The sequence below is a fragment of the Cantharellus anzutake genome (genome assembly GCF_015039405.1).
Source record: "Cantharellus anzutake strain C23 chromosome Unknown EI90scaffold_10, whole genome shotgun sequence".
Taxonomy (NCBI): domain Eukaryota; kingdom Fungi; phylum Basidiomycota; class Agaricomycetes; order Cantharellales; family Hydnaceae; genus Cantharellus; species Cantharellus anzutake.
Window position 1 is genome coordinate 134,225 of NW_024066960.1, and position 20,372 is coordinate 154,596.

At 49.9% G+C, this 20,372-nt stretch overlaps 8 protein-coding genes across 8 annotated transcripts; 4 read left to right on the plus strand and 4 right to left on the minus strand.

Annotated features, from left to right (window-relative positions):
- Positions 1–2,502, plus strand: EI90DRAFT_3119173 (uncharacterized protein; the record flags this gene model as incomplete). Its single annotated transcript, XM_039063181.1, has 11 exons — positions 1–349; positions 420–484; positions 543–635; positions 691–910; positions 973–1,043; positions 1,098–1,564; positions 1,625–1,794; positions 1,858–1,954; positions 2,020–2,033; positions 2,090–2,313; positions 2,386–2,502. 11 exons carry the CDS (start codon positions 1–3, stop codon positions 2,500–2,502), a joined length of 1,887 nt encoding a protein of 628 aa, XP_038919509.1.
- A 1,627-nt stretch (positions 2,503–4,129) lies between these two features.
- On the plus strand, positions 4,130–6,658 carry EI90DRAFT_3119174 (uncharacterized protein; the record flags this gene model as incomplete). The annotated part of the gene is made up of 11 exons (XM_039063182.1): positions 4,130–4,460; positions 4,526–4,590; positions 4,649–4,741; positions 4,798–5,017; positions 5,080–5,150; positions 5,205–5,671; positions 5,739–5,902; positions 5,956–6,052; positions 6,118–6,131; positions 6,194–6,417; positions 6,494–6,658. The coding sequence occupies 11 exons, from the start codon at positions 4,130–4,132 to the stop codon at positions 6,656–6,658; spliced, it is 1,911 nt and encodes a 636-aa protein (XP_038919510.1).
- Positions 6,659–7,356: 698 nt separating this feature from the next.
- EI90DRAFT_2911082 (carbamoyl-phosphate synthase L chain, ATP binding domain-containing protein) lies at positions 7,357–10,150 on the plus strand (the record flags this gene model as incomplete). The annotated part of the gene is made up of 11 exons (XM_039054417.1): positions 7,357–7,418; positions 7,480–7,582; positions 7,633–7,680; positions 7,738–7,796; positions 7,910–8,017; positions 8,074–8,446; positions 8,501–8,655; positions 8,719–8,731; positions 8,784–8,908; positions 8,963–9,278; positions 9,335–10,150. 11 exons carry the CDS (start codon positions 7,357–7,359, stop codon positions 10,148–10,150), a joined length of 2,178 nt encoding a protein of 725 aa, XP_038919511.1.
- Positions 10,151–10,617: 467 nt separating this feature from the next.
- Positions 10,618–12,413, minus strand: EI90DRAFT_3013848 (DASH complex subunit Ask1-domain-containing protein; the record flags this gene model as incomplete). The annotated part of the gene is made up of 5 exons (XM_039056704.1): positions 10,618–10,623; positions 10,691–11,929; positions 11,985–12,092; positions 12,143–12,291; positions 12,389–12,413. 5 exons carry the CDS (start codon positions 12,411–12,413, stop codon positions 10,618–10,620), a joined length of 1,527 nt encoding a protein of 508 aa, XP_038919512.1.
- A 1,381-nt stretch (positions 12,414–13,794) lies between these two features.
- On the minus strand, positions 13,795–15,016 carry EI90DRAFT_3043838 (uncharacterized protein). Its single transcript, XM_039059286.1, has 6 exons — positions 14,894–15,016; positions 14,739–14,869; positions 14,508–14,644; positions 14,279–14,457; positions 14,158–14,212; positions 13,795–14,106 (listed from the first exon to the last, which is right to left on the minus strand). Exons 1-6 carry the CDS (start codon positions 14,937–14,939, stop codon positions 14,007–14,009), a joined length of 648 nt encoding a protein of 215 aa, XP_038919513.1. The 5' UTR covers positions 14,940–15,016; the 3' UTR covers positions 13,795–14,006.
- Positions 15,017–15,693: 677 nt separating this feature from the next.
- On the plus strand, positions 15,694–16,851 carry EI90DRAFT_3043840 (uncharacterized protein). Its single transcript, XM_039059287.1, has 3 exons — positions 15,694–16,358; positions 16,432–16,468; positions 16,529–16,851. The coding sequence occupies exons 1-2, from the start codon at positions 16,100–16,102 to the stop codon at positions 16,434–16,436; spliced, it is 264 nt and encodes an 87-aa protein (XP_038919514.1). The 5' UTR covers positions 15,694–16,099; the 3' UTR covers positions 16,437–16,468; positions 16,529–16,851.
- On the minus strand, positions 16,385–17,183 carry EI90DRAFT_3043843 (uncharacterized protein). Its single transcript, XM_039059288.1, has 2 exons — positions 17,041–17,183; positions 16,385–16,996 (listed from the first exon to the last, which is right to left on the minus strand). The coding sequence occupies exon 2, from the start codon at positions 16,930–16,932 to the stop codon at positions 16,426–16,428; it is 507 nt and encodes a 168-aa protein (XP_038919515.1). The 5' UTR covers positions 16,933–16,996; positions 17,041–17,183; the 3' UTR covers positions 16,385–16,425.
- Positions 16,790–18,830, minus strand: EI90DRAFT_78252 (uncharacterized protein). Its single transcript, XM_039068039.1, has 2 exons — positions 17,053–18,830; positions 16,790–16,994 (listed from the first exon to the last, which is right to left on the minus strand). The coding sequence occupies exon 1, from the start codon at positions 18,391–18,393 to the stop codon at positions 17,242–17,244; it is 1,152 nt and encodes a 383-aa protein (XP_038919516.1). The 5' UTR covers positions 18,394–18,830; the 3' UTR covers positions 16,790–16,994; positions 17,053–17,241.
- Between the last annotated feature and the right edge of the window lie 1,542 nt (positions 18,831–20,372).

The following is a 20,372-nucleotide window of genomic DNA, read 5'->3' on the forward strand; positions in this document are numbered from 1 at the left end:
ATGGCTAAGAGACCTATCAGCAACGATCTGCTCGAGAAGGACTTGTCGACACTTCCATCGTTGACAGAAGGCCCAACGCCAACTTCCTCCTCCTTCGCGGATCGTATTCACCAGCGACGTCGTGTTTCTCGCACTACCGCCACCCATCCTCTAGGCCAAACCCCGTCAAAACCATGGGAGCCGATGCAGCTGCGAACGCAGGTCATGGTGTCCATCATCGTATTATGCTTCTGTTTCACCGTCGCATTGGAGGTTGTTTTGTATTTCAATAAGAAAGCATTCGGATGGCCACTGCCCCCCTTCGCTAAACGGTCCAAAAACTTTCATGTGATATTTACTGCTGTGCCTGGTGAGTGTCGACGTTCCCATCAGTCCTACAGTTACACTTCTGACCACGGCTTTGAATGATCTCGGTGCAGTGTTCCTCGCTTGGGCACTCTCTATGCACGTTCGTGAGGTGGATCGAGATATCAAGCTACTTCAAGTGCGTCGTCCCAAACGGTGGTTCAATTCACTGGCATGTAGCTAATCTTACTGTTCAGCCTTACGTCGACATGACAAAAGGGGGAGCAAGTGCAGAGCTTAGTGTGCTGCTTGATTACACACGAGAAAGCCAATTCGTGGTCCTGCCTGCGGTACGATTGCATCACTTGTTCTCTGACCCTTATCTCAGGTTCAATGAACTTCCAGACACTGCGAAATGGTCATCTGACGGCATTTCTGTCCACGATGTTATGCATCGTTTGCCTCATCCTATCTCCTCTTACATCCTCGTACATCTACTACCAAGCCCCTCCCCCAGAGTTCACCATACCACTGAAAAATGTCCAAATCCAAGAAAGATTGGGACTACCGAGCTCATTGGACCTTGTAAAAGTTGACGCTGCTGGAGCATTTATGAAGGCTGCATGTGAGTCCAATGCCTATAACGACATTTCCTATGATACGAACACATGTCTGTTGAATTTCCAGCGTCTTTTGAACTCTCGCCACCTCCCTTTGTGCGCTTTCTTCCAGGTGGATCTTGGACAGCCACTCGTGTCGTATGTTTATCTCTCACTGAATGTTTGCGACGGGACATGACACGTTCTTTGTAGAATCTGACTTCTCCGGTAAACGAAGCAGGTGTCGCCTTTGCTGAGATGATTTGTATCAGGTCCGCTAGTAATTGTTCCAATGCCGATAGTGTGGCATACAACGTCGACACTGGCGTCATCTCAGGCGTATCTCAGAAGTTTCAATGTTCCTTCCAAACCGTTGCCTCCGATTCCCCGGGCTTTAACGAAGTACCGTACCCCTATGGCATAACAGTTTGCAATGACGGTAAAAACACATTTTCGAGTCCAGTCGTCTTTTGGATGTTGGAGAATGTTGATGGTCATTCAAATCCTCAGCCACTTGCAACTGTGTGCACGGGGGAAATTTTTCTGAACAATTCTACGGCATCTTTGAACAGTTCAACGCTCTCGTTGTTGCATATTGTGGATGAGGGGCCACCCGGAACAGGGGACCTCGCTAGGATCGATTTGAACAATGCGCCATTTAATGGGACTGCTTTCAATGGGTGGGTTTTCCGATGTTGTTTTACCCGATCATTGCTCATGCTCGTTTCGACGTTTCGAAGACTGTTCCCTTCGAACGCTTCCGCTACCGTGCAGGATCGTGCGATGCTCAATTCGACGATACATAGTGTTGGGAAGGCTGTGGTTCAAAATGTCATCGCGGGCACCGTGACGCAAGTGAATATTACTGCCGATGATTTGACCTCCACCACCTCCCAGGTCTATGGTCATTGTAAGGATGTGCACTCTGTACCAGTACTTCTTACGGATGCTAAACGCTTCACTTTTGATCTAGATCTTGGCATGGTAGCAAGCATCATGTATTATACACCCCTAGAGAACACAACGACCAGTGGGGATTTGTATCCTGTTGGTGATAGATTGTTCATTTCGTAAGTCTTGGCTTTGAGTTCACGGGCTCCAGTGCTGACGGTTTTCCGTATCATGTGGCCTCCAGCGGAGCTATCACTCGTGAGTTCTTTTTTATAGTCATCTGAATCGTGCCATCGCTCATCTCGACGCGACAGACGTCCTCGCTGTCCTCTTCTTTCTAATCGCTCAGGGATCAATCTTCATCATTGTCCTGCATCACAGAGACATGACGAATCTTATACTCGGATCCCCTCCTGGGACCATCGCTGCGGCCGTAGCCGTTGCTGGACAATCCGAGCTGCCGTACCTTCTAGCCGAGAAGGACACAGTGACAGACATAAAGACTAAATTATCAGGCCTATCGTTCAGCCTTGATTCGGTGAGAACTCATTAGGAATGCAACTTCCCAACTGTTCCATGACTGATTCTCGTTCAATCTTACTTGTGGCAGCATACTGGACAACTAAGGGTGGAGGAAGAACATACTGCTGGACATACGGAACGGCCAGACACCTATGATGTCCTTCCACGGAGTCCTCTTTCCGGGTCCGGCCCTAAAGCCCCTTAAACGATTTATTTCATCTATTTTGGATCACATACACGAGCTTAGGATATGGATGCCGCCCGTTGTATTATTAGTTTCTTTGTACATACATTTGCTCTATCGATGGTGGCCCAAGGGATTTGTTGTTCGCTATTAAAGAGTTGGAAGGCTGTCAACGATGTAGTCGTGTCCAAACGTGTGCGTCTTGCATTTGATGCGTTTTTTTTTTGAGACAAAGCAAGCAAGGGACTTTCGTTCCGTATCTGGATTCGTTTTCGCTCTGGCCGGCGCGGCGGCGGAGCTTGAAGAATCAAACATCTATTACGAGGTCAAGTACAGAAGGCGAGTACATAGCAACGACCCGTGCAACTAAGGAGGCCCATTGTTCCTCTGCGACATTCGTTTCGTCATCGCTCACTCCGATCCACCGCGCCATTTATTGACAATCAAGGTGCTATCGCGCTTGCGTCCAATCCTACGTTTCACACTCGCACTAAACATATTGGCGTTCGACATTCAAGTTGAGAACCGCGATATCAGTCATATCACACCTGGTACATCCGACGAACGGTCGAGGTTGCCGACGTCATCACAAAGGCCTACCGCACCCAAAGTTCGAGTCGCGATAGGATAACACAAGGCCCAGCGATTGGGCGCGTTTGATTTCTTGGGACATAGCGTGCGCTGTAGGGCAACTCACGTTGTTGATGTGGCGCCTTGCTTTCCTCTTTTGGTTTTCTCGCGCCAGTGCGCATTGAAAACGCCTGCTTATAAAGCGGAATGTTTGAATCTTACGATCAGTTCGAGAACGTCACTATCTAATAGCCGACTTCTCTATGGCCCTCACCGACACTTCTCACGCTTGGCAGCTGGCTTTCCTGCTGCAAATACAAACATCAGCAACCCCGGTTGCTCATTGGGCTCATTGTAATGCGTCACAACTTTGGACGCGACTGGTTCTATGTATAGTAGACACGAAAAATATGGAAAATGCGTTCCTCCGGCGAGTCCGGTAGTTCTTAGATACTCAAAAGAGGTCGATAAATGAGATGGCTGGCACGGATTTTTCGCATGAGTCCAGTTTCGAAGATGATCGATGACTAATATTGTGGGAGGGAAAAGGGTACGCAGCAGAGGGGCAGAGCGATGTCATAGTTCAGGTGCGAGTGCTTTCTCCTCCGTGTCTAACGAATTTGAAATACGATGCATCTCACCCCGTTCATTCCTCGAAGCGCCACGCTTCCTATGGCAGGCTTGCAGCACCCACAGCACGCAAGAGAAGCGAGGTGGCTTAGTGGCGTGAGTGTGGGAATAAGAAACCAAGTCCCCTCCGGGTTGGATCCGCTTTGGACCACCAGATTGCCACATAGAAGTAACAGTTAGACGCCCGGTGGGTGGGACTGTGCAAATTAAACTAATCAGGAATCTGCACGCTGAGATCGTCCGGCTTGATCCGTGATGGCTGTTCCTGTTCACAAGTGCAAACTATCTCCTTCTATTCGTATTCCCCTTTCAGGATCCCCTAGGACAACCTCGTCTTTCCGCGAACTCCGGCGACGTTAACATCTATCGTCTCGCCGACACACTGCTGCCAAATTAGCCAGTCAATTGGGATCCCTTGAGTCGAAATCAATCTCTGCCCGGGACTTCCATGGCTAGGAGGCCTGCCACCCTCAATCTGCGCGATAACGACTTGTCAACACTTCCGTCGTTTTCAGAAGATCCAACGCCATCTTCCTCCTCCGTCTTTCCGCAGCGACGTCGTCCCACTGCCGCCCATCCTTTCGATCAAAGCCGATTAAGACCATGGGGGCCATTCCATCTGCGAACGCATGTCATGGTGTTCATCGTCGTATTATGCTTCTGTTTCGCCATCGCATTGGAGGCTGCTTTGCATTTTAATCAGAAAGCGTTCGGATGGCCACTGCCTCGCTTTGCCAAACGGATCAAAAACTTTCATGTGTTGTTGACTGCTGTGCCTGGTGAGTGTCGGCGTTCCCATTCAGTCAGTCATTTCTGACCACAGCTTCGAACGATCTTGGTGCAGGGCTCCTCGGTTGGGTACTCGCTCTGCACATGAATGAGGTAGATAGAAACATCAAGGTACTTCAAGTGCGTCGTCCCAAGTGGTAGTTCAATCCACTGGCATGCAGTTAATCTTACTGGTCAGCCCTACGTTGACATGACAAAAGGGAAAGCAACTGCAGAGCGTAGTGTGCTGCTTGATTACTCCCAAAAAATTCAAATCTCGGTCCTGCCTGCGGTACGATTGCATCACTTGTTCTCTGGCCTTTTATCTCAGGTTCAATGAATTTCCAGACACTGCGAAACGGCCATCTGACGGCATTTCTATCCACGACGTTATGCCTCATTTGCGTAGTCCTATCTCCTCTTTCAACATCGTACATCTATTACCAAGCCCCTCCCCCAGAGTTCAACATACCACTGAAAAATGTCCAAGTCCAAGAAAGATTAGGACTACCGAGCTCACTGGACCTTGTAAGAGTTGACGCTGCTGCAGGATTTATGAAGGCTGCATGTGAGTCCAATGCCTATGACGACATTTCCTATGATGCGAGCACATGTCCGTTGAATTCCCAGCGTCTTTTCAGCTCTCACCACCTCCCTTTGTGCGCTTTCTTCCAGGTGGATCTTGGGCAGCCACTCGTGTCGTATGTTTATTCTCTCGCTAATGTTTGCGGCGGGACATGACACCTTCTTTGTAGAATCTGAGTTCCCCGATAAATGAAGCAGGTGTTGCCTCTGCTGAGATCGTTTGTATCAAGTCCACTAGTAATTGTTCCAATGCCGATAGCGTGGCGTACAACGTTGGCACTGGCGTCATCTCAGGCGTATCTCAGAAGTTCCAATGTTCCTTCCAAACTGTTGCCTCTGATTCCCCGGGCTTCAATGAAGCACCGTACCCCTATGGCATAACAGTTTGCAATGACGGCAGAAACCCATTTTCGAGTCCAGTTGTCTTTTGGATGTTGGAGAATGTTGGTGGTTATTCAAATCCTCAGCCACTTGCAACTGTGTGCGTGGGAGAAATTTTTCTGAACAAGGCTACGGCATCTTTGAACAGTTCAACGCTCTCGTTGTTGCGTATTGTGGATGGAGGGCCACCCGGAACGGAGGAACTCGCTAGGATCGATTTGAATAATACGCCATTTAATGGGACTGCTTTCAATGGGTAGGTTTCCTGATGTTGTTTTTTTTTTTACCCGATTATTACTCATGATCGTTTGGACGTTCCGAAGATTGTTCCCGTCGAACGCTTCGGCTACCGAGTGGGATCGTACGATGCTCAATTCGGCGGTACATAGTGTTGGGAAGGCTGTAGTTCAAAGTGTCGTTGCGGGCATGCAAGCGAATCCTACTGCCGATGTTTTGACCTCCGCCGCCTCCCAAGTTTATGGCCATTGTAAGCATGTGAACTGTGTCCCAGTGATGCTAGACGCTTCACTTTTGATCTAGATCTCGGCATGGTGTCAAGTATCATGTATTATACACCCCTAGAGAACACAACGGTCAGTGGGGGTTTGAATCCTGCTAGTGATAGATTGTTCATTTCGTACGTCTTGGTCTTGAGTTCATGGGCTCCAGTGCTGATGGTTTGCCGCATCATGTGGCCTCCAGCGAAGCTATCACTCGTAAGTTCTTTTATAGAGGGTCGATCATCTGAATCGTGCCGTCGCTCATCTCGATGTGGCAGACGTCCTCGCTGCCCTCTTCTTTCTAATCGCTCTGGGAGCAATCTTCGTCATTGTCCTTCATCAAAGAGACATAGCGAATCTTAGACTCTTCACGCCTCCTGGGACCATCGCTGCGGCCGTAGCCATTGCTGGGCAATCCAAGCTATCGTCCCTTTTAGCCGAGGAGGACACGGTGACGGATATGAAGATTAAATTATCGGACCTATCGTTCAGCCTTGATACGGTAAGAACTCGTTAGGGACGCAGCTCCCCCACTATTCCGTGACTGATTCTCGTTTGATCAATCTCACTTGCGGCAGAGTACTGGACGACTAAGGGTGGAGGAAGGATATACTGCTGGATATGCGGAAGGGCCACACACCTATAATCTCGTTGCACGAAGTCCTAGGCTGGCGCAGGGATTCAGTCCCCAAAGCAGTCCGAGGCATCGATATACCCCTCTTTCTGGCTCTTCAACCGCCTAGAGGATTTATTTCATCTATTTCGGATACACGCAGACGGACCTTCGGGATATGGACGATATACATGTACTTTTTGCGTATAATGAGTTCAGTTTTTTAGTACACTCTCATGCTCTATAGATGGTGGCTCAAGGGAAACGTTGGGGTGTGTCGTTTTTGAAAAGTCGCAAGGTTGTCGACAACATAGTCATGTTCAGACGTCTGCGTCATGCATTCGATGTGTTTTGTTTTTTCCTTCTTCGAGACAAAGCATTTATGTTTAGAGCATAATTGGGCTCACGCTTTGATTGGGTTCCAGCAACCCGAGCTAGCCGCGAGCAAAATGAGAATGAGGCTATCCTTTTTGACCAACCTAGTTGGATGATGAAGAGCTCCCCGACATGGATTTAAATTAATTGCCGACTGGGTGAGTCACGTGTCAAGCAAACCGAAACCGGTGGTACTTACATGAGAGCTACGAGGCAGGCAATCCAGCAATCTGCAAGGACGTCCGTATCGCGCTCGTCTTCTGTTTCTTCGCCTCTTAGCACATTACAGTCGAGGGACTTCGTAACCAGTTATAGGGGCCGTCGCCGGACTGGTTCCCTCGTGTTACCCAGAATTCGGGTTCAGTATGTCAATACGACAGTAACCCGTCGATCTCCCGCTGCTATAGGTACGTTCACTACCTCGCTCATCAGTACTAGACCATCCATCAGATTATGCCAGCCCACAAGTCGCATGAACCGAAACCACTATTCGACAAGATTCTCATCGCTAACCGGTAATTGTGCCACATATTTTCTTTTCTTTTTTTTTGGCAGTTCGGATGCTCTTGCTTCTAGGGGGGAGATAGCATGTAGAGTGATACGGACGGCGAAGAAGCTTGGTATTAAGACTGTCGCTGTGTACTCTGAGGTTGACAGTGACGCCATGCACGTCCACATGGTATGTGCATTGTTACATAAAGTCTTCGTGAGTTCCTGAGCCTGGATTAGGCCGACGAAGCGTATTGCGTTGGACCGGCACCCTCTGCAGAAAGTTATGTGCGTACTTCTGGCCCTTGCTTGCTGCTCGAATTACTCATTGGTGGCGGGTCGCAGTTGCGGATGGATAAAGTAGTGGAAATAGCACGAAAATCTGGAGCACAGGTAATACCGATGTCACCTTTCATGGTTCTTTTGGTTTGACATGCTCCCATCTAGGCTGTCCATCCGGGGCAAGTCGCCCAACGAGTCAAGTTGATACGAACCCCTAGCTGATGTAACTCTATAGATATGGTTTTCTCAGCGAAAACGCGAAATTTGCACAGCTCCTTGCATCCGAAGGAATCGTTTTTATTGGACCCCCTTCGTCCGCCATAATGAGCATGGGCTCGAAGAGGTCTGTGCATGGAATACGCAGATCATCAAGCTCCCTCATCCTGGAATCCTATATAGCGAGTCAAAAGAAATCATGACAAAAGCTGGCGTACCATGCGTTCCCGGCTATCATGGTACCGACCAGTCTTCCTCCAATCTCCTTGCCCAAGCGGAGTCTATTGGCTTCCCCGTCCTTATTAAGGCCGTTCTAGGCGGTGGAGGGAAAGGGATGCGCATTGTGTACTCTGCCGAGGAGTTTAACCAAGCTCTCGAATCAGCTAAGCGTGAGGCCATGAAGTCTTTCTCGGATGACAGTGTGTTGGTCGAGAAGTATATCGTAAGGCCGAGGCACATTGAAGTGCAAATCTTTGGTGACCAGTTCGGGAATGTTGTGGGACTGTGGGAGCGTGACTGTAGCGTCCAACGACGGCATCAAAAAATTATAGAAGAGGTCGTTTGAATGTGACGACAATGATTGAAGAGAGTGCTGACAGATCATCCACAGGCCCCTGCCCCGGGGTTGGATGAGAAGATCCGAGCAGATCTCATCGGTAAGGCAGTAGCGGCCGCCAAGGCAGTCAACTACGTGGGTGCTGGGACGGTGGAATTCATCTTTGACAATGACACATCACAGTTCTACTTCATGGAAATGAATACTCGGTATGCCTTTCTCTCCATACGTACTATGCTTGTAGTCGTCTTTGCTCATGATGTCTTGCATAGACTTCAAGTTGAGGTTGGTATATACTTCTGTACGCGTGCATTACTAAATCAAGGCTATCTTCAAGCACCCAGTAACAGAGATGATTACCAGGCAAGACCTTGTACAATGGCAACTTGAAGTTGCGTCTGGGAATCCACTACCTTTATCCCAAAGCGAGATCCCTAGGATTGGACATGCTTTTGAGGCACGGTGAGAAGTTTCACTATTCCAGTTCACCAGTCTTCCCTGACGCACTTCGCCTAGAATATACGCCGAGAATCCGCGGAACAACTTTCTACCAGACGTTGGTCCATTGCTATACCTCTCCACACCCCCTCCATCACCTTCGCTGCGTCTAGAGGAAGGTTTCCGGCAAGGCTCCAACATTGAAGTTTTCTATGACCCCCTTATCAGCAAGCTTGTAGCGCACGGGCGTAATCGAACCGAAGCTCTGCGAGTCCTTGGTAAAGCTTTAGAAGAATACCACGTTGTTGGACTGTCTACCAATATTGAGTTCTTGCGAACCCTCGCCAGTAACCCCAACTTCATTGCAGGGGAAGTCGAGACAGGTTTTATTGAGGTACGATCATATCAGTACTTTAGCAACAGTGGGTAAACGTGACTGGCCAAATTCAGAAACATCGCGATGCTCTATTCCCGCCCCCCGCACCGCCGACCGCCGAAACCCTCACCCAAGCAGCTCTTTATGTCACACTCAAGGAGGCTTTTGCCGGTGCTTCATCTTCGGGCGAGAATCCGTCACCGTGGAGTACATTGCAATTCCGTCGTTTTGGGGGCGACCTCTCGTCTCAAGAATTTGTATTCCAGCATGAAACAGTGCCCGGCATGCGAGGCCGGCATGCTGCCGTAACGTCGACGTCTACGGTGCAAGTAGTTGCGCACCCAGCCACTTCGTCCAGCCCCCAGACGTTCGACATCCTTGTAAAAACAGTATCAGACGCCGGAAGTGAAACCATGAAAACTGCCATTTCCGCTGTCACAGCGAGGATCACTGGGCCAAACGAGATCACTACATTGCTAAACAACTCCAAAATTGTGACGACTGTTGTGCCTCAAGCTGCACCAAACCCGCAAGTCCCGCCTTCTCAATCAAATTCGGAAAGATTACATGTCTTCCACGGAGGCGAGAGAATCACTCTCGTGCGCCCACCACCAAGCTGGCTGTCGTCGCTTGCAGATGATATCCTAGGTGACGCAAGGAGTAAGGGCATCACGGCGCCCATGCCATCTGTGGTCGTCGACATACGAGTACAGGTCGGTGAGCAAGTGAAGAAAGGACAAGCTGTCGTTATCCTCGAGAGTATGAAGACGGAGACAGTCCTAAGGGCGGAAAAGGATGGGAAGCTTAAGTCCATTGCTTGCTCTAAGGGCGAGATGGTGGGGGAAGGGCAACAATTGGTGATGTTCGAAGAGGAAGATAGCGCCGAGTAGATGATAGAATACTGATGGTGTTCGGCTGGTCGTGACAATGCACAATACCATGCGTCATACATTATGCTGAAGCGGCATTCCGATGCTCTTTGTGCCAATGGCGGCTAGTCGGCAATATTTAGCCACCATTAAGACAAAGCCGAGCTTCGCGGAGTCAGATCTTAACACATTCTTCACCCATCAACAATGTAGCAGTGATACTTTCCAGGATCGGCACTGCGCAACTCCTTGGTTCCTTCATGACTTCATCGATGGCTTCCCTCCAGCACCACTACTAAGGCTGGCCCCAGGAGTGGGACTGTCAAATGGTTGCGGATGCGGCAAGGCAAACCTTCCTAAGGGTTTGTTCAGGTTTCTTGCGAACTCGAGTCTTTTCTGCTGCAAGTGTTGTTGCTGCCTTTGGGCAGGTTGGACGCCAAAGAGCGTCTCCGTGGGGCCCGTGCGCTCCGAGCGCTCCTCGGTGAGGCTCAGGTCTGCAAGTTTGAGTTTATTGCGAGGGTACTCCGTCTCAAAGTTGCTATCATCACGCTGAGGTGGCACAGGAAGAGAGTCGTCATCATCGTCAAAATCATCGTCTTCAGCATTGAATGGCACTATTGGTGGTGGCGGAGCACGAGAGTCTGACGAGGCATTCGAATCTGTGTCCGAGTTGGAATTATAAATTTGGGGACGCGCGATAGGAGACTCATCATTTCCATTGTATCCAAAGTCTGAATCCGAGTCCGAGTCATCCTGTATTGACTGAGGCTGACTTGGGGTTTTTCTTGAGATGTCTGGTGAGTCATCGAAATCGGTATCACCATCATCCCAACCAACGAGATCGTCGTCGTCTCTCAAAAGATTTGATCTCTTAATCCCAAGCGATCGTCGCGGAAGAAGAGATTGACGGAGTTGCTGCTTACGCTTGGCGGCGCTGAGTGGAGTGGGTGGAATGACGAGCTCAGAAATGGAAGTGGAGGTGCTGTGGTTACTTTGACTTGTATCGGAGGGTGGAAGACGAGCCCTGACTTCAGCCATCCGAATAGCCACCGCTTCTTCGGCTGTATTTCGCATCAGCTTATATCGAGGTGTGGCCAAGAATTTGAGCTTCTCGGCGGGAGTGAAGCCAAAATCAATTGTTGATTCTTCGGTGGTACTTGGAGTATAATGTTGCAGGTCGACAATCCCATTCCACTTTTTCTTCGAGGTCGAAGGCTGAAAAGGATTGACTCCCTTGATCAGCGGACGCCTCGGGGTAGCTGCATTCTTGAGATTCTGACGCAGAACGGTTTGACGAAGCTCAGAATCACGTCGTCTCTGTTTTTTCCCGGGAGAGGGAGTGCTCGAAAACACATTCGAAGACAAGCCCGCCGATTGGGAGGTAGTGGGAACATCTTCTTTGTTAACACCCGAAAGTTGAGCACTGGTGCCCAACGTGTGAACGGTGGTGATGTGGGGGAGAGATATGTCCGTGCTTATATCACCCGTGCTACCAATTGTGCTGGATGAATACTCCACTTCGCGGTGCAGACCCGAGGCAGGGGTTGACGCAACCGGTGGAGCGAAAGAAACGTTATCGGGGGTGCGATCGGACGCAAAGGAATGCTCGAAACGGGGAGTTCCATCTTGCTCGAGAGAAAGTTCCCCGCCCCCCTCGTTAACTTTGGGTGGGTTCACGGAGGCGTTAATAGTATCGTCGCCGTGTTCACCTTCGCTCCCCTCAACATCCTCGCCCAATTTTTCTCCTTCGGGGTCGCCTATCTTTACGTTTGCGGCCATCTCAAAGAAGTTCTTCCAAAACTGGGAGACGGACAAGTCAACATATGTCTGTTGTATGATCTCGATCAATACGTACACGAGCAGCTTCTCGGGTTGGCTGCGTGGCTTTCGAGTACTCTCTAATTGTAGGTAGGAGTTGGCTGATGATGATATTGTGTATATCCGCGAATATCTCATCAATATTCTACAGAGCGAGGTCAATCAAGTTCTATGCCTTCGGGGCAACAACTCAACTTGAAGTTTTTGAGTGATTAATTGGTCCATGTACTCGATCTGGTCGCCGGCTGGCGCGCTTGTATCAAGACCAGGAACGACTATAGAGCCTGGATCAGGGTTTGGGACGCGAATTGACGACATCAGGAAGATGTCCCGAATGGCGCGACCTGAGATGAAGATGTCTCTGTGAGTGTGACAGTGCCACGCGTCACGTCGGTTGACAACGGCATTGGCTACCTGGCGAACCCCGCTTATAGAACTTACCCTCACTGAAATAGTAGAATTGCATGATGCCATTGGGCAAGTAGGAATCTCATCCATAGGGTTCGGTCAATATATTTCGCTTACGGACGTGCCACTAAGCGAGCAACTCCGCGGAAGAGGGGATTTTCAAACAAAGATTCGTACACAGCGTCGCGCAAAAGGATGATCTGTGGGAGGTTCGGAGAATGTAAACATTGTATCTAGTCCATTCGTTCTAACAATGACGGAATATTCCACGTGTACATCGAGTCCAGTCACCGTAGAACAAGGAAACTGTGTGTAAAGTCCATCAAAAAATAGTTCACTATATAGCACCAGGCCCAGACACCACGGAAGATGTAGGTAATCAACTTCGCGCGCTTGGTTTTCCTCGGGGTGAACTCTCGTCTTGCAAGCATCTATTGTGTAGTCCATGCTAAAAGACCAGTTGGCTAGGCATGCTTACGCTGAGTTCACGCGTAAGTTACAAATTATGGATCGGATCGGGACCCCCGCCAGGGTAAGTGCCACGACCAATGGGACAACCGAATGAGGGCTGGGGTGGAGTGTTGTCCACGAGATCACCGAGCGACGGAGCCAGTCTATCGGGTAGGAGGGATGGTGGCGTCAGACCGTGGCTTATGGTAAGAGTGATGTGCATACGGCCAGTTTAATGAACGAGCGCACGGCCCGTACTGGACACTGCGTTGAAAGGGAGATCCCATGGGGTGGTGGAAACTCCTCCAAGTCCGCCCACGCTTCCTACGCTATAAGCATTGAGGTCATGAACCCCGCCAACATGAAGTGCGGCCTTCATGGCGGTTGCGTCGGGTCGGCATACACATCATTTTCAGGCACAAATCAAGGGACACAGATACTTATCCGTCCCAGGTGGGGAGGTTAAACCATGCAGCACCAGTGATGTAAGTAATACTAGCGAGCTGGAACCTGAAATCTGAGAAGAGACTTCTTGATGAGTACACTTGGCTAATCGGTTTCGTGCGACATACCCCCGCTCTGGATGACACGCCAGTAAAGCCGGATGACCTGAGGAAAGCACTGTTTGCCACCACCTTATCCCCGACTTTCTGCAATGCCGCCTCAGAGGCAGCGATTTCCGACGAGAAAGACTTGAGCCTCTCAGGGCTTACATCGCTACCGCAATGTGTTATTTGCGGGACCAGCGAAGGCGGCAAGGCTGAAGCAAATGGCTGAAAAAATAGACATGAGAGGGAGTCTCATGCTTGCTGAGGGAGAAGAGCGTGGCTCACGGGAACTCCGAGACGAAATGTGTCGCCGAAGGAATAGTCATATATGAAATGCGATGCCAGTGATTTGTCCTAGGCTGCACCTGGTCCAGCAAACCAGTGTCCAGAATCTGCAATTCCCAGAGTTGCCATTGTCACGAAAATTTCAAGAGCAAGAACTGGCCCCGACAGGGCTGCTCGATGGTGATGTACGCATTTACGAAACGGAACTCCTGCATACGCTTTGTCTGATTAAGATACTTCCTATTTGTCAAGATTATTGATTCCCCGTGACCGCACGGCATATGACGTGCAATTCTTCTGTTCCTGTTATGCATTGCCCAGCGATGAAGGGATCAAATCCTTGTTGGGAGCTTGGGAGTCCCTCAGAATCAAATAGCGTTGTTCGATCTCACAAAGGGGAGAATTCGGACCAGAACGACCGGTCGATAATCATCACCTCTGTCCGTAGCGATAGGACCACTCCCTGTACTAATGAGCCCATTAAGTCAGCACGGACAGCGGGGTGACTTATCGTCATACCATGTATACATGAATTCGCTTGTTGAATCATTCGGATTGTGTATTGGCGCAGCCCCTGGAGGGGCGAACACAAGGCAAAGATGATTTGAAAGTGGAGCCAAAAACCAGGAGACCCTCTCACATGTACGATGTTCGAGTGCAGCTCCTAAGCGACGACAAAAGGGACGGTTTGGCCGTTTATTACCGTCTATGCTAACAGCCAGATAATAGCCCATCGTCAGAGTCCAGCCTTGTATGGATGACCATTGAGCAAAGGATTGATAGAAACCGACAACAGAAGCCGCCACGATGTAAATATGCCTTTCGAAGGTTCAGGCAAGTGGCTAACGGGAAAGGTATGCAAGATGAACCCTGCCAGTCCTACGAGTTCAAACCCCGAAATCAAATGCGCCTGATAAGTCCCCATGTTCAGAGAAAGATGCTGGCATCCTGTGTTGACGAAATCTAAGTGTGGTTCGATCAGTGCTTTGCGCGACCCAATTTCGCACTGAGCCATACACAAGACGTCCAGCGGACCAATAACACTGTGCCCCCATAAAGCATCATATCGCAGCGGCAGAGAGCGGAAATCGCGCGCGCACATATAATAATATGTTTATACCCCCAAGAAAGAGAGGTGTGAATACGAAGGCTAGAACAGGGCCGGCAGGCCATGCTGGTGGAAACCATCTGAGACGCCGGCGAGAAAAAAGACACCAAGGGAGGCGGAAAGCTCAAAATGGGCAGAAAGGCAGACTACATAAGGCCGACAGGATGACACTTGGTGGGATCGGGAGCCTCATACAGAGTGATCACACAGCCAGTGCGAAAACACATTCCCCTCGTCCACACCCCAATGATCCACCCTTCGGAATCCCTGTTCGATCTGTAGGACCCTGTCCTTGCATACACTATAGTCAACCAAGACAATTCATCTGACTCTAGAGGACCGAAACCAAGGCATCGTGGCGCATGGGAATACAAGGTGCTGGAAGACACAAACAACTAGACTTTTCAGAACAAAGTAATTCGACGCACGATCGCATCCTACCCCATCGGAGAACCGGGCCTGGAACAGCAACGACTCGTAGTTGACTTGATTGCGGCGCCTTCTACTTAGGCTATCCATGGAGCGCAAAAACACGCTTGACCACATGGAGGCAATCGTCGAAGTCACAGCATGCAGAGTGGCGGGGGTCAAGGGAAGCAGCATTCGGAATTAACTTGAGACGGGCGGCACTAGAACACCCGAGAGGTGATAAATATACGCAAACAAAGAAGAGACAACAAGGTGAATCTGGATGGACTCCAAATGGACTCGTCCGTTGTAACCATGTTCCTCCAGCGAGTATTTGCTTACGATGTATGTTGACGGGATGCACCATCAAATCTTCCACCCTACCGGCGCACGCACTGTCACCTGCCCCTGGCACATGCTGAATCCGAGTACACGAAAATAATGGGGGAGTCAAGCAGTTCCCTGACCATTGGAGTCCCTGCTTACATGGGGTCGCTGCCGATTTTGTGGGGGAGAGCTAAGCTGGGGTTCTTTACTTCCGCCTCCGTCATCACCTGACTTCGCCCTCTGTTAGTCATAATGCTTCTCCATGAGATCGAGAGCACTAGGCAGATCCGTATCACGGAGCAAACCGCATCGACCGATCGGGATGCCTCCGAGTCCACATATATGCACTGAATCCTAGACTTCAGCACTGCGCCCCTTTGTCTTCTCGTCTATCAGTTCGTCGTCGCTCTCTTCCGCACCGAGCTATCCTCCGCTTTCCAACCTTCAAACCGCATGTGTCACAATCCGAATGAGTGAGATGGGACTTCTTGACAGGTCCAACTAAGGGGTGGAGTGATTATGATATTCTAGATCCTGCAGCATGAGCGTGAAACTATTCGATATTTCACACTCAACTTCTCGCGTTATTTCGTTGATTTCGAAAACACGTCCCGAGAGATGCGCTCCAAGCACAAGAATGGCACTTTCGTTACTCAGTGTTGGCTCATTCCGCGGATTCCTCTATTCTTCCGGCCCACTGTGCCGGGGGAGATGACCACACTTCCCGATCGCTTACTTTGGTATCTACCCTTAGCTTTGAGGCGCAAATGCGGTACAATATCTATCGTCTTCCTCGCCAGGTTTGGGTGTTCTAGATTTGGTGCTCAGTTCAATATCGACGCCACCGTGATCAGGGAGAGAAATATCATTTCGAGAGGTACGAAATACAAATTTCTACTGCGTGTTGGCGTGTAGTGAACAGAGGGGGACTTGGGTGGGTGAATTCATAGGGTAATCTGCGGAGTTGCGCCCATGAATGTGTCGAAGGTTATGAAGGTTTCGGAGTCGAAGTGCGGATTCTGTGGCTCACGATCCTTCTCTTTGTAGCCACTGTCAACAATCCGACAAAGGTTCCGTAACCAGGTTTGAAGTGAAGGCAAAGATCTATCCGATGGAACACGGCTGGGAACTCCCATGAACTTTCGTTTGGCCGAAATGATGTCGTCTAGCGGCCCCTTGTACCATGTTGTAAATTGGTGCAGTGGTTTGCGCCTCCCATGTGCGTCATACCTGGCAAGCATCCAACCAAGTATGTAAAAAAAGGATTCCAGGTCATGCCTGTACAACCTTTGGGGAGCGGGGCCTGAGGCGGTCAATAGGTCAATGGAAAGGAAAGGGAGGGTGCCAGTGAAGGTAGGCTCAGGTGACAATATTCTATCTCCATCCCGAACTTGAGTCGCGAAGTCAAGATCTATCAGGATCCCACGGGGTGGGGAATCCTTTGAAGCCATAAGACTGCTCGGATTCAGATTGCAATGCAGGATCCCGGCGTTCTTGTAGAGCGCATGATGGGCTATAACCGATAATGAATTAGTGGATGAATGGCAATGAGGGCCGGGTCACTGGAGTACCTTCCATTAAAGATCGAAAGGCTTTTTCAAAGTCTTTGTCAGGAAAAACGCGGTGAAGCGGAACACATGATGGTCCCAGGACCTGCACTCGCAGCTCCCGATCTTGATAGTGGGTTCCGGATGTAAGTTTGAGTTGGGTTCTGGGACCTTCTGAAAAGCGTCCCATGTTTGAGGAGCAATACAATTGGGCTACCCCTGCACACCGTACTGCTCAGCGTGGCGGTAGAGGAAGTCGGATGCTCTTGATGATGGATCCTCCCACGACATCTTGAGAATTACATCTTCTGGGATGGTCGTAGGCTCGTGGTTGGCCTCTTGCCTTGCCGATAACAGAATCAATCCGCGACCCTCAAGGTCGTGCGAGACATGCAGGGTTTTCTGTATCAAAAAAGGAATACCCTGAACTCGGATGGTTGTCCTCTTCATGGCAATGAGCGCCTCCCAGGGGTCAGGAGATTCAATTATTGGCTCAAGGCCAAGAGCAAATGCAGAACTCAAATTGAGTTGGACAAGTGCAGGGAGGAATTCGAGTGGGCGGTTGGTGAAATCAATAGGTGCCGAATAGAAGCCACCAGCACGATCAAAATACCAGAAGGTGATGTTGGAATGGTTTGCGAGGATGCCTAGAACGTGCCTCCTGTTTCCCTGAGCTGCCATCGCATCTTCTGCTTTTGCATGAAGACGATGTGCCCATCGTGGAAGGGGGAATCTGAGCACAATTTTGTCGGGTCTCGTCATGGACTGAAATTCTTCGGAGTACCCGTGATGGTAGTCGGTCTCGGTGCCTTCTTGGTACGCGATGGTGGGTTCGGAATGAACAAGATAGTTGGGGAAGATTGTTGTGTGATGTTGCACCTGAAGAACAATCGGCAAGTTGTTTGCGCTTCGACGTTTCCTGATGATGGGTGGGAGCTCGCGGGGGGTTTGTTGGTTGGAGACGAATTCCTGACATCTTTCACGGACAATGCGCAGGATATTGCTGAGGCTGCTTTTCAGCGCAGCAAGGGTCTCATGCGCAAGAGCTGACACCAAACTCTGGTGTTCTTCGGTGAAAGTTTCGGAAGATCTAATGTCCTCCGCGATGATTTTGATCATTTCCGGGTCATAGGGAGCGTCCGAAGTAGCGGAAATAAAATCTTGCAGTGAGACTTCATGGTATGCAACAGCTATTGATTCGAGCATGTTGGCAGTCCTCACTAGCAGGATCTTAACAAACTTAGGTGTGGGGTAAGAAGGTCCCTGCTTGCTAGTTGACCGGTTTACAAGGCGATGAACGAAGGCACGAGGGAAAAAAACCACTGTTGGTTTGGACTTGTTTGTTTGGTCCGAGCGATGATCCATCAAAAAATTGCCTCTCCAGCATGTTTGTGCAATGGCACTGTTGTCATTCCTTAATCTATCGCTGGCCTTAAAGGAACTTCTCTCCCCCTGTTGAAGAGGGCCGCTGCGCCTCCGGATCCACTAGCCTCCACTTCACGCCAGGGTACAGTAGCCTGTTGACAATGCCCATCTCGGCATATTGCCTAGAAGATCCCCCTGACCGTAGCAGTTGCGACACGTTGACGTCCCAGTCTTTGGCAAGGGCGCGGAGCCAACGATCAAGTGAATAAAAATTGGCAAGATAATTTAGTGCGGTATTGGTGCTTGCTTGGGTGGTTGAATTGTGCTCAATAGCTGCATTATAGAAGGGCCGCTGATAAATTGGACAAAAATAGGCTACTCATGGGTTCTTATGTCCCGATCTCGATGATTCACGGCGTCGCGTGCAAGTGGTACGATCACAGTGATGATAGTCAAACATAGACGATCATGGGTGGGACGGAGGCAGGACGTAACCAGCTGGTGTAAAAGCTTTAAATGAATAAACCACGAGCACACGAGGATTCCACATAACCCCTAGGAACGTCACCGGCGTGCCACTCCACTTCCCCCAAGTCCCAAGGTTCCGGATATCATGTTGACGATGGATGTAGGTGAGGGATTCCAGATTGGATGAGAGTTACGCTTGAGTCGCAGGTGCCCCCTCAGCTGATCAGCATCGTCAAGCCCAAAATTAGTCACCCTTCACAATACAGGGCCACCACCAGCGCCGTCACGCAGGAAACGTATCCCAGATCCGCCCACGAACCACCGGACGCTCAGCAGATGGAACAGTGTGCATAGGAACCACGCATGCGTATCTCCGGTTTGTCTCCTGAACAATAGACACAACTTTATGACCAGACAGAGAGGAGCTGGTTATTTGCGTGATTACGGACCTACCCTTTCATACGTACTTGATGGAGAAGCCTTCGAAAAACATCCTTGAGACGGGTTCAAGGTGGCGCAGGATATGCTGGGTGGGAGGCATGAGAATGATCCGTATCGGCGATTCAACGAGGTTGATTTTTAGGAGACTGAGCAAGATAAACCACTGGCGTTCAAGAGCGACGTTCGAGTGGGGCTGCTATGGTTTCCCTCCAGTCGTGGAACGAAATTCGGATTGCGGTCGGTTCGGTTCGCTAGACTATACGTGGGCAGCGCTTTTTCATAGAGCGTGGAGTAAAGCACTGGGATGTATACATTACTGCGGACACTGTGGTATTGAGATTACTATGAGTCTTTCCCTCGCCGAACAGTTTAAAGAGTGCGGTAGGGACTAGGACATCACATGTACGACGCGCATGCCTCCGTGATCTAATGATGCAAGTTAGGGATTAAGCGTCTCCATTTAGGCGGCCCATGCACCATTATGGCAAAGAGGACTAGGACGAGCAGATTCCTCATCAGGACCAAGTTCCAGACGATGCTGGGTTGGTAGTGAATCTTTAGTCCGAGCTTGATGCGAACCCACGGTGCAGTGTCGCATCACCGTACGAGAGAGTGGAAGTTCTCCAAAGCCGGGGGTAGCCTATAGTGGTGTGTTAGGAATCTAGGTGCAGGGAACTCGAATGACTGATTGAGATCGCATTGGAGTGCATCGTTTAAGTAATTTGAATATAGGTGCTTCTCTGATGCAAATAAGGTCGAGTCCTTGAAACCCTGGCGGGAAGGATGAGTCGGCTTGGAGGATAGAGAACGCATTGATCTAATCACGCTCCGGCATTGTGTGGCACCAGGTGGCTAGAACGCTGTCGTATGCTGAAAAATGCGAGTTTGTTCCGATCCATCGAAGTCAAGTCAAGCCAAACCGCCTGCAGACCCCAGAGGTGACGGAAGGATCGGCGATGGGAAAACTGGGCTTTTGACCGGTGGTTACGAGTGTTGCGCCTCGAATTTCACGGTCTCTGCTGACTCCCTAGAGCTTCTCATTTAAAAGCCACAGGCCGTAGTGCCCCGGA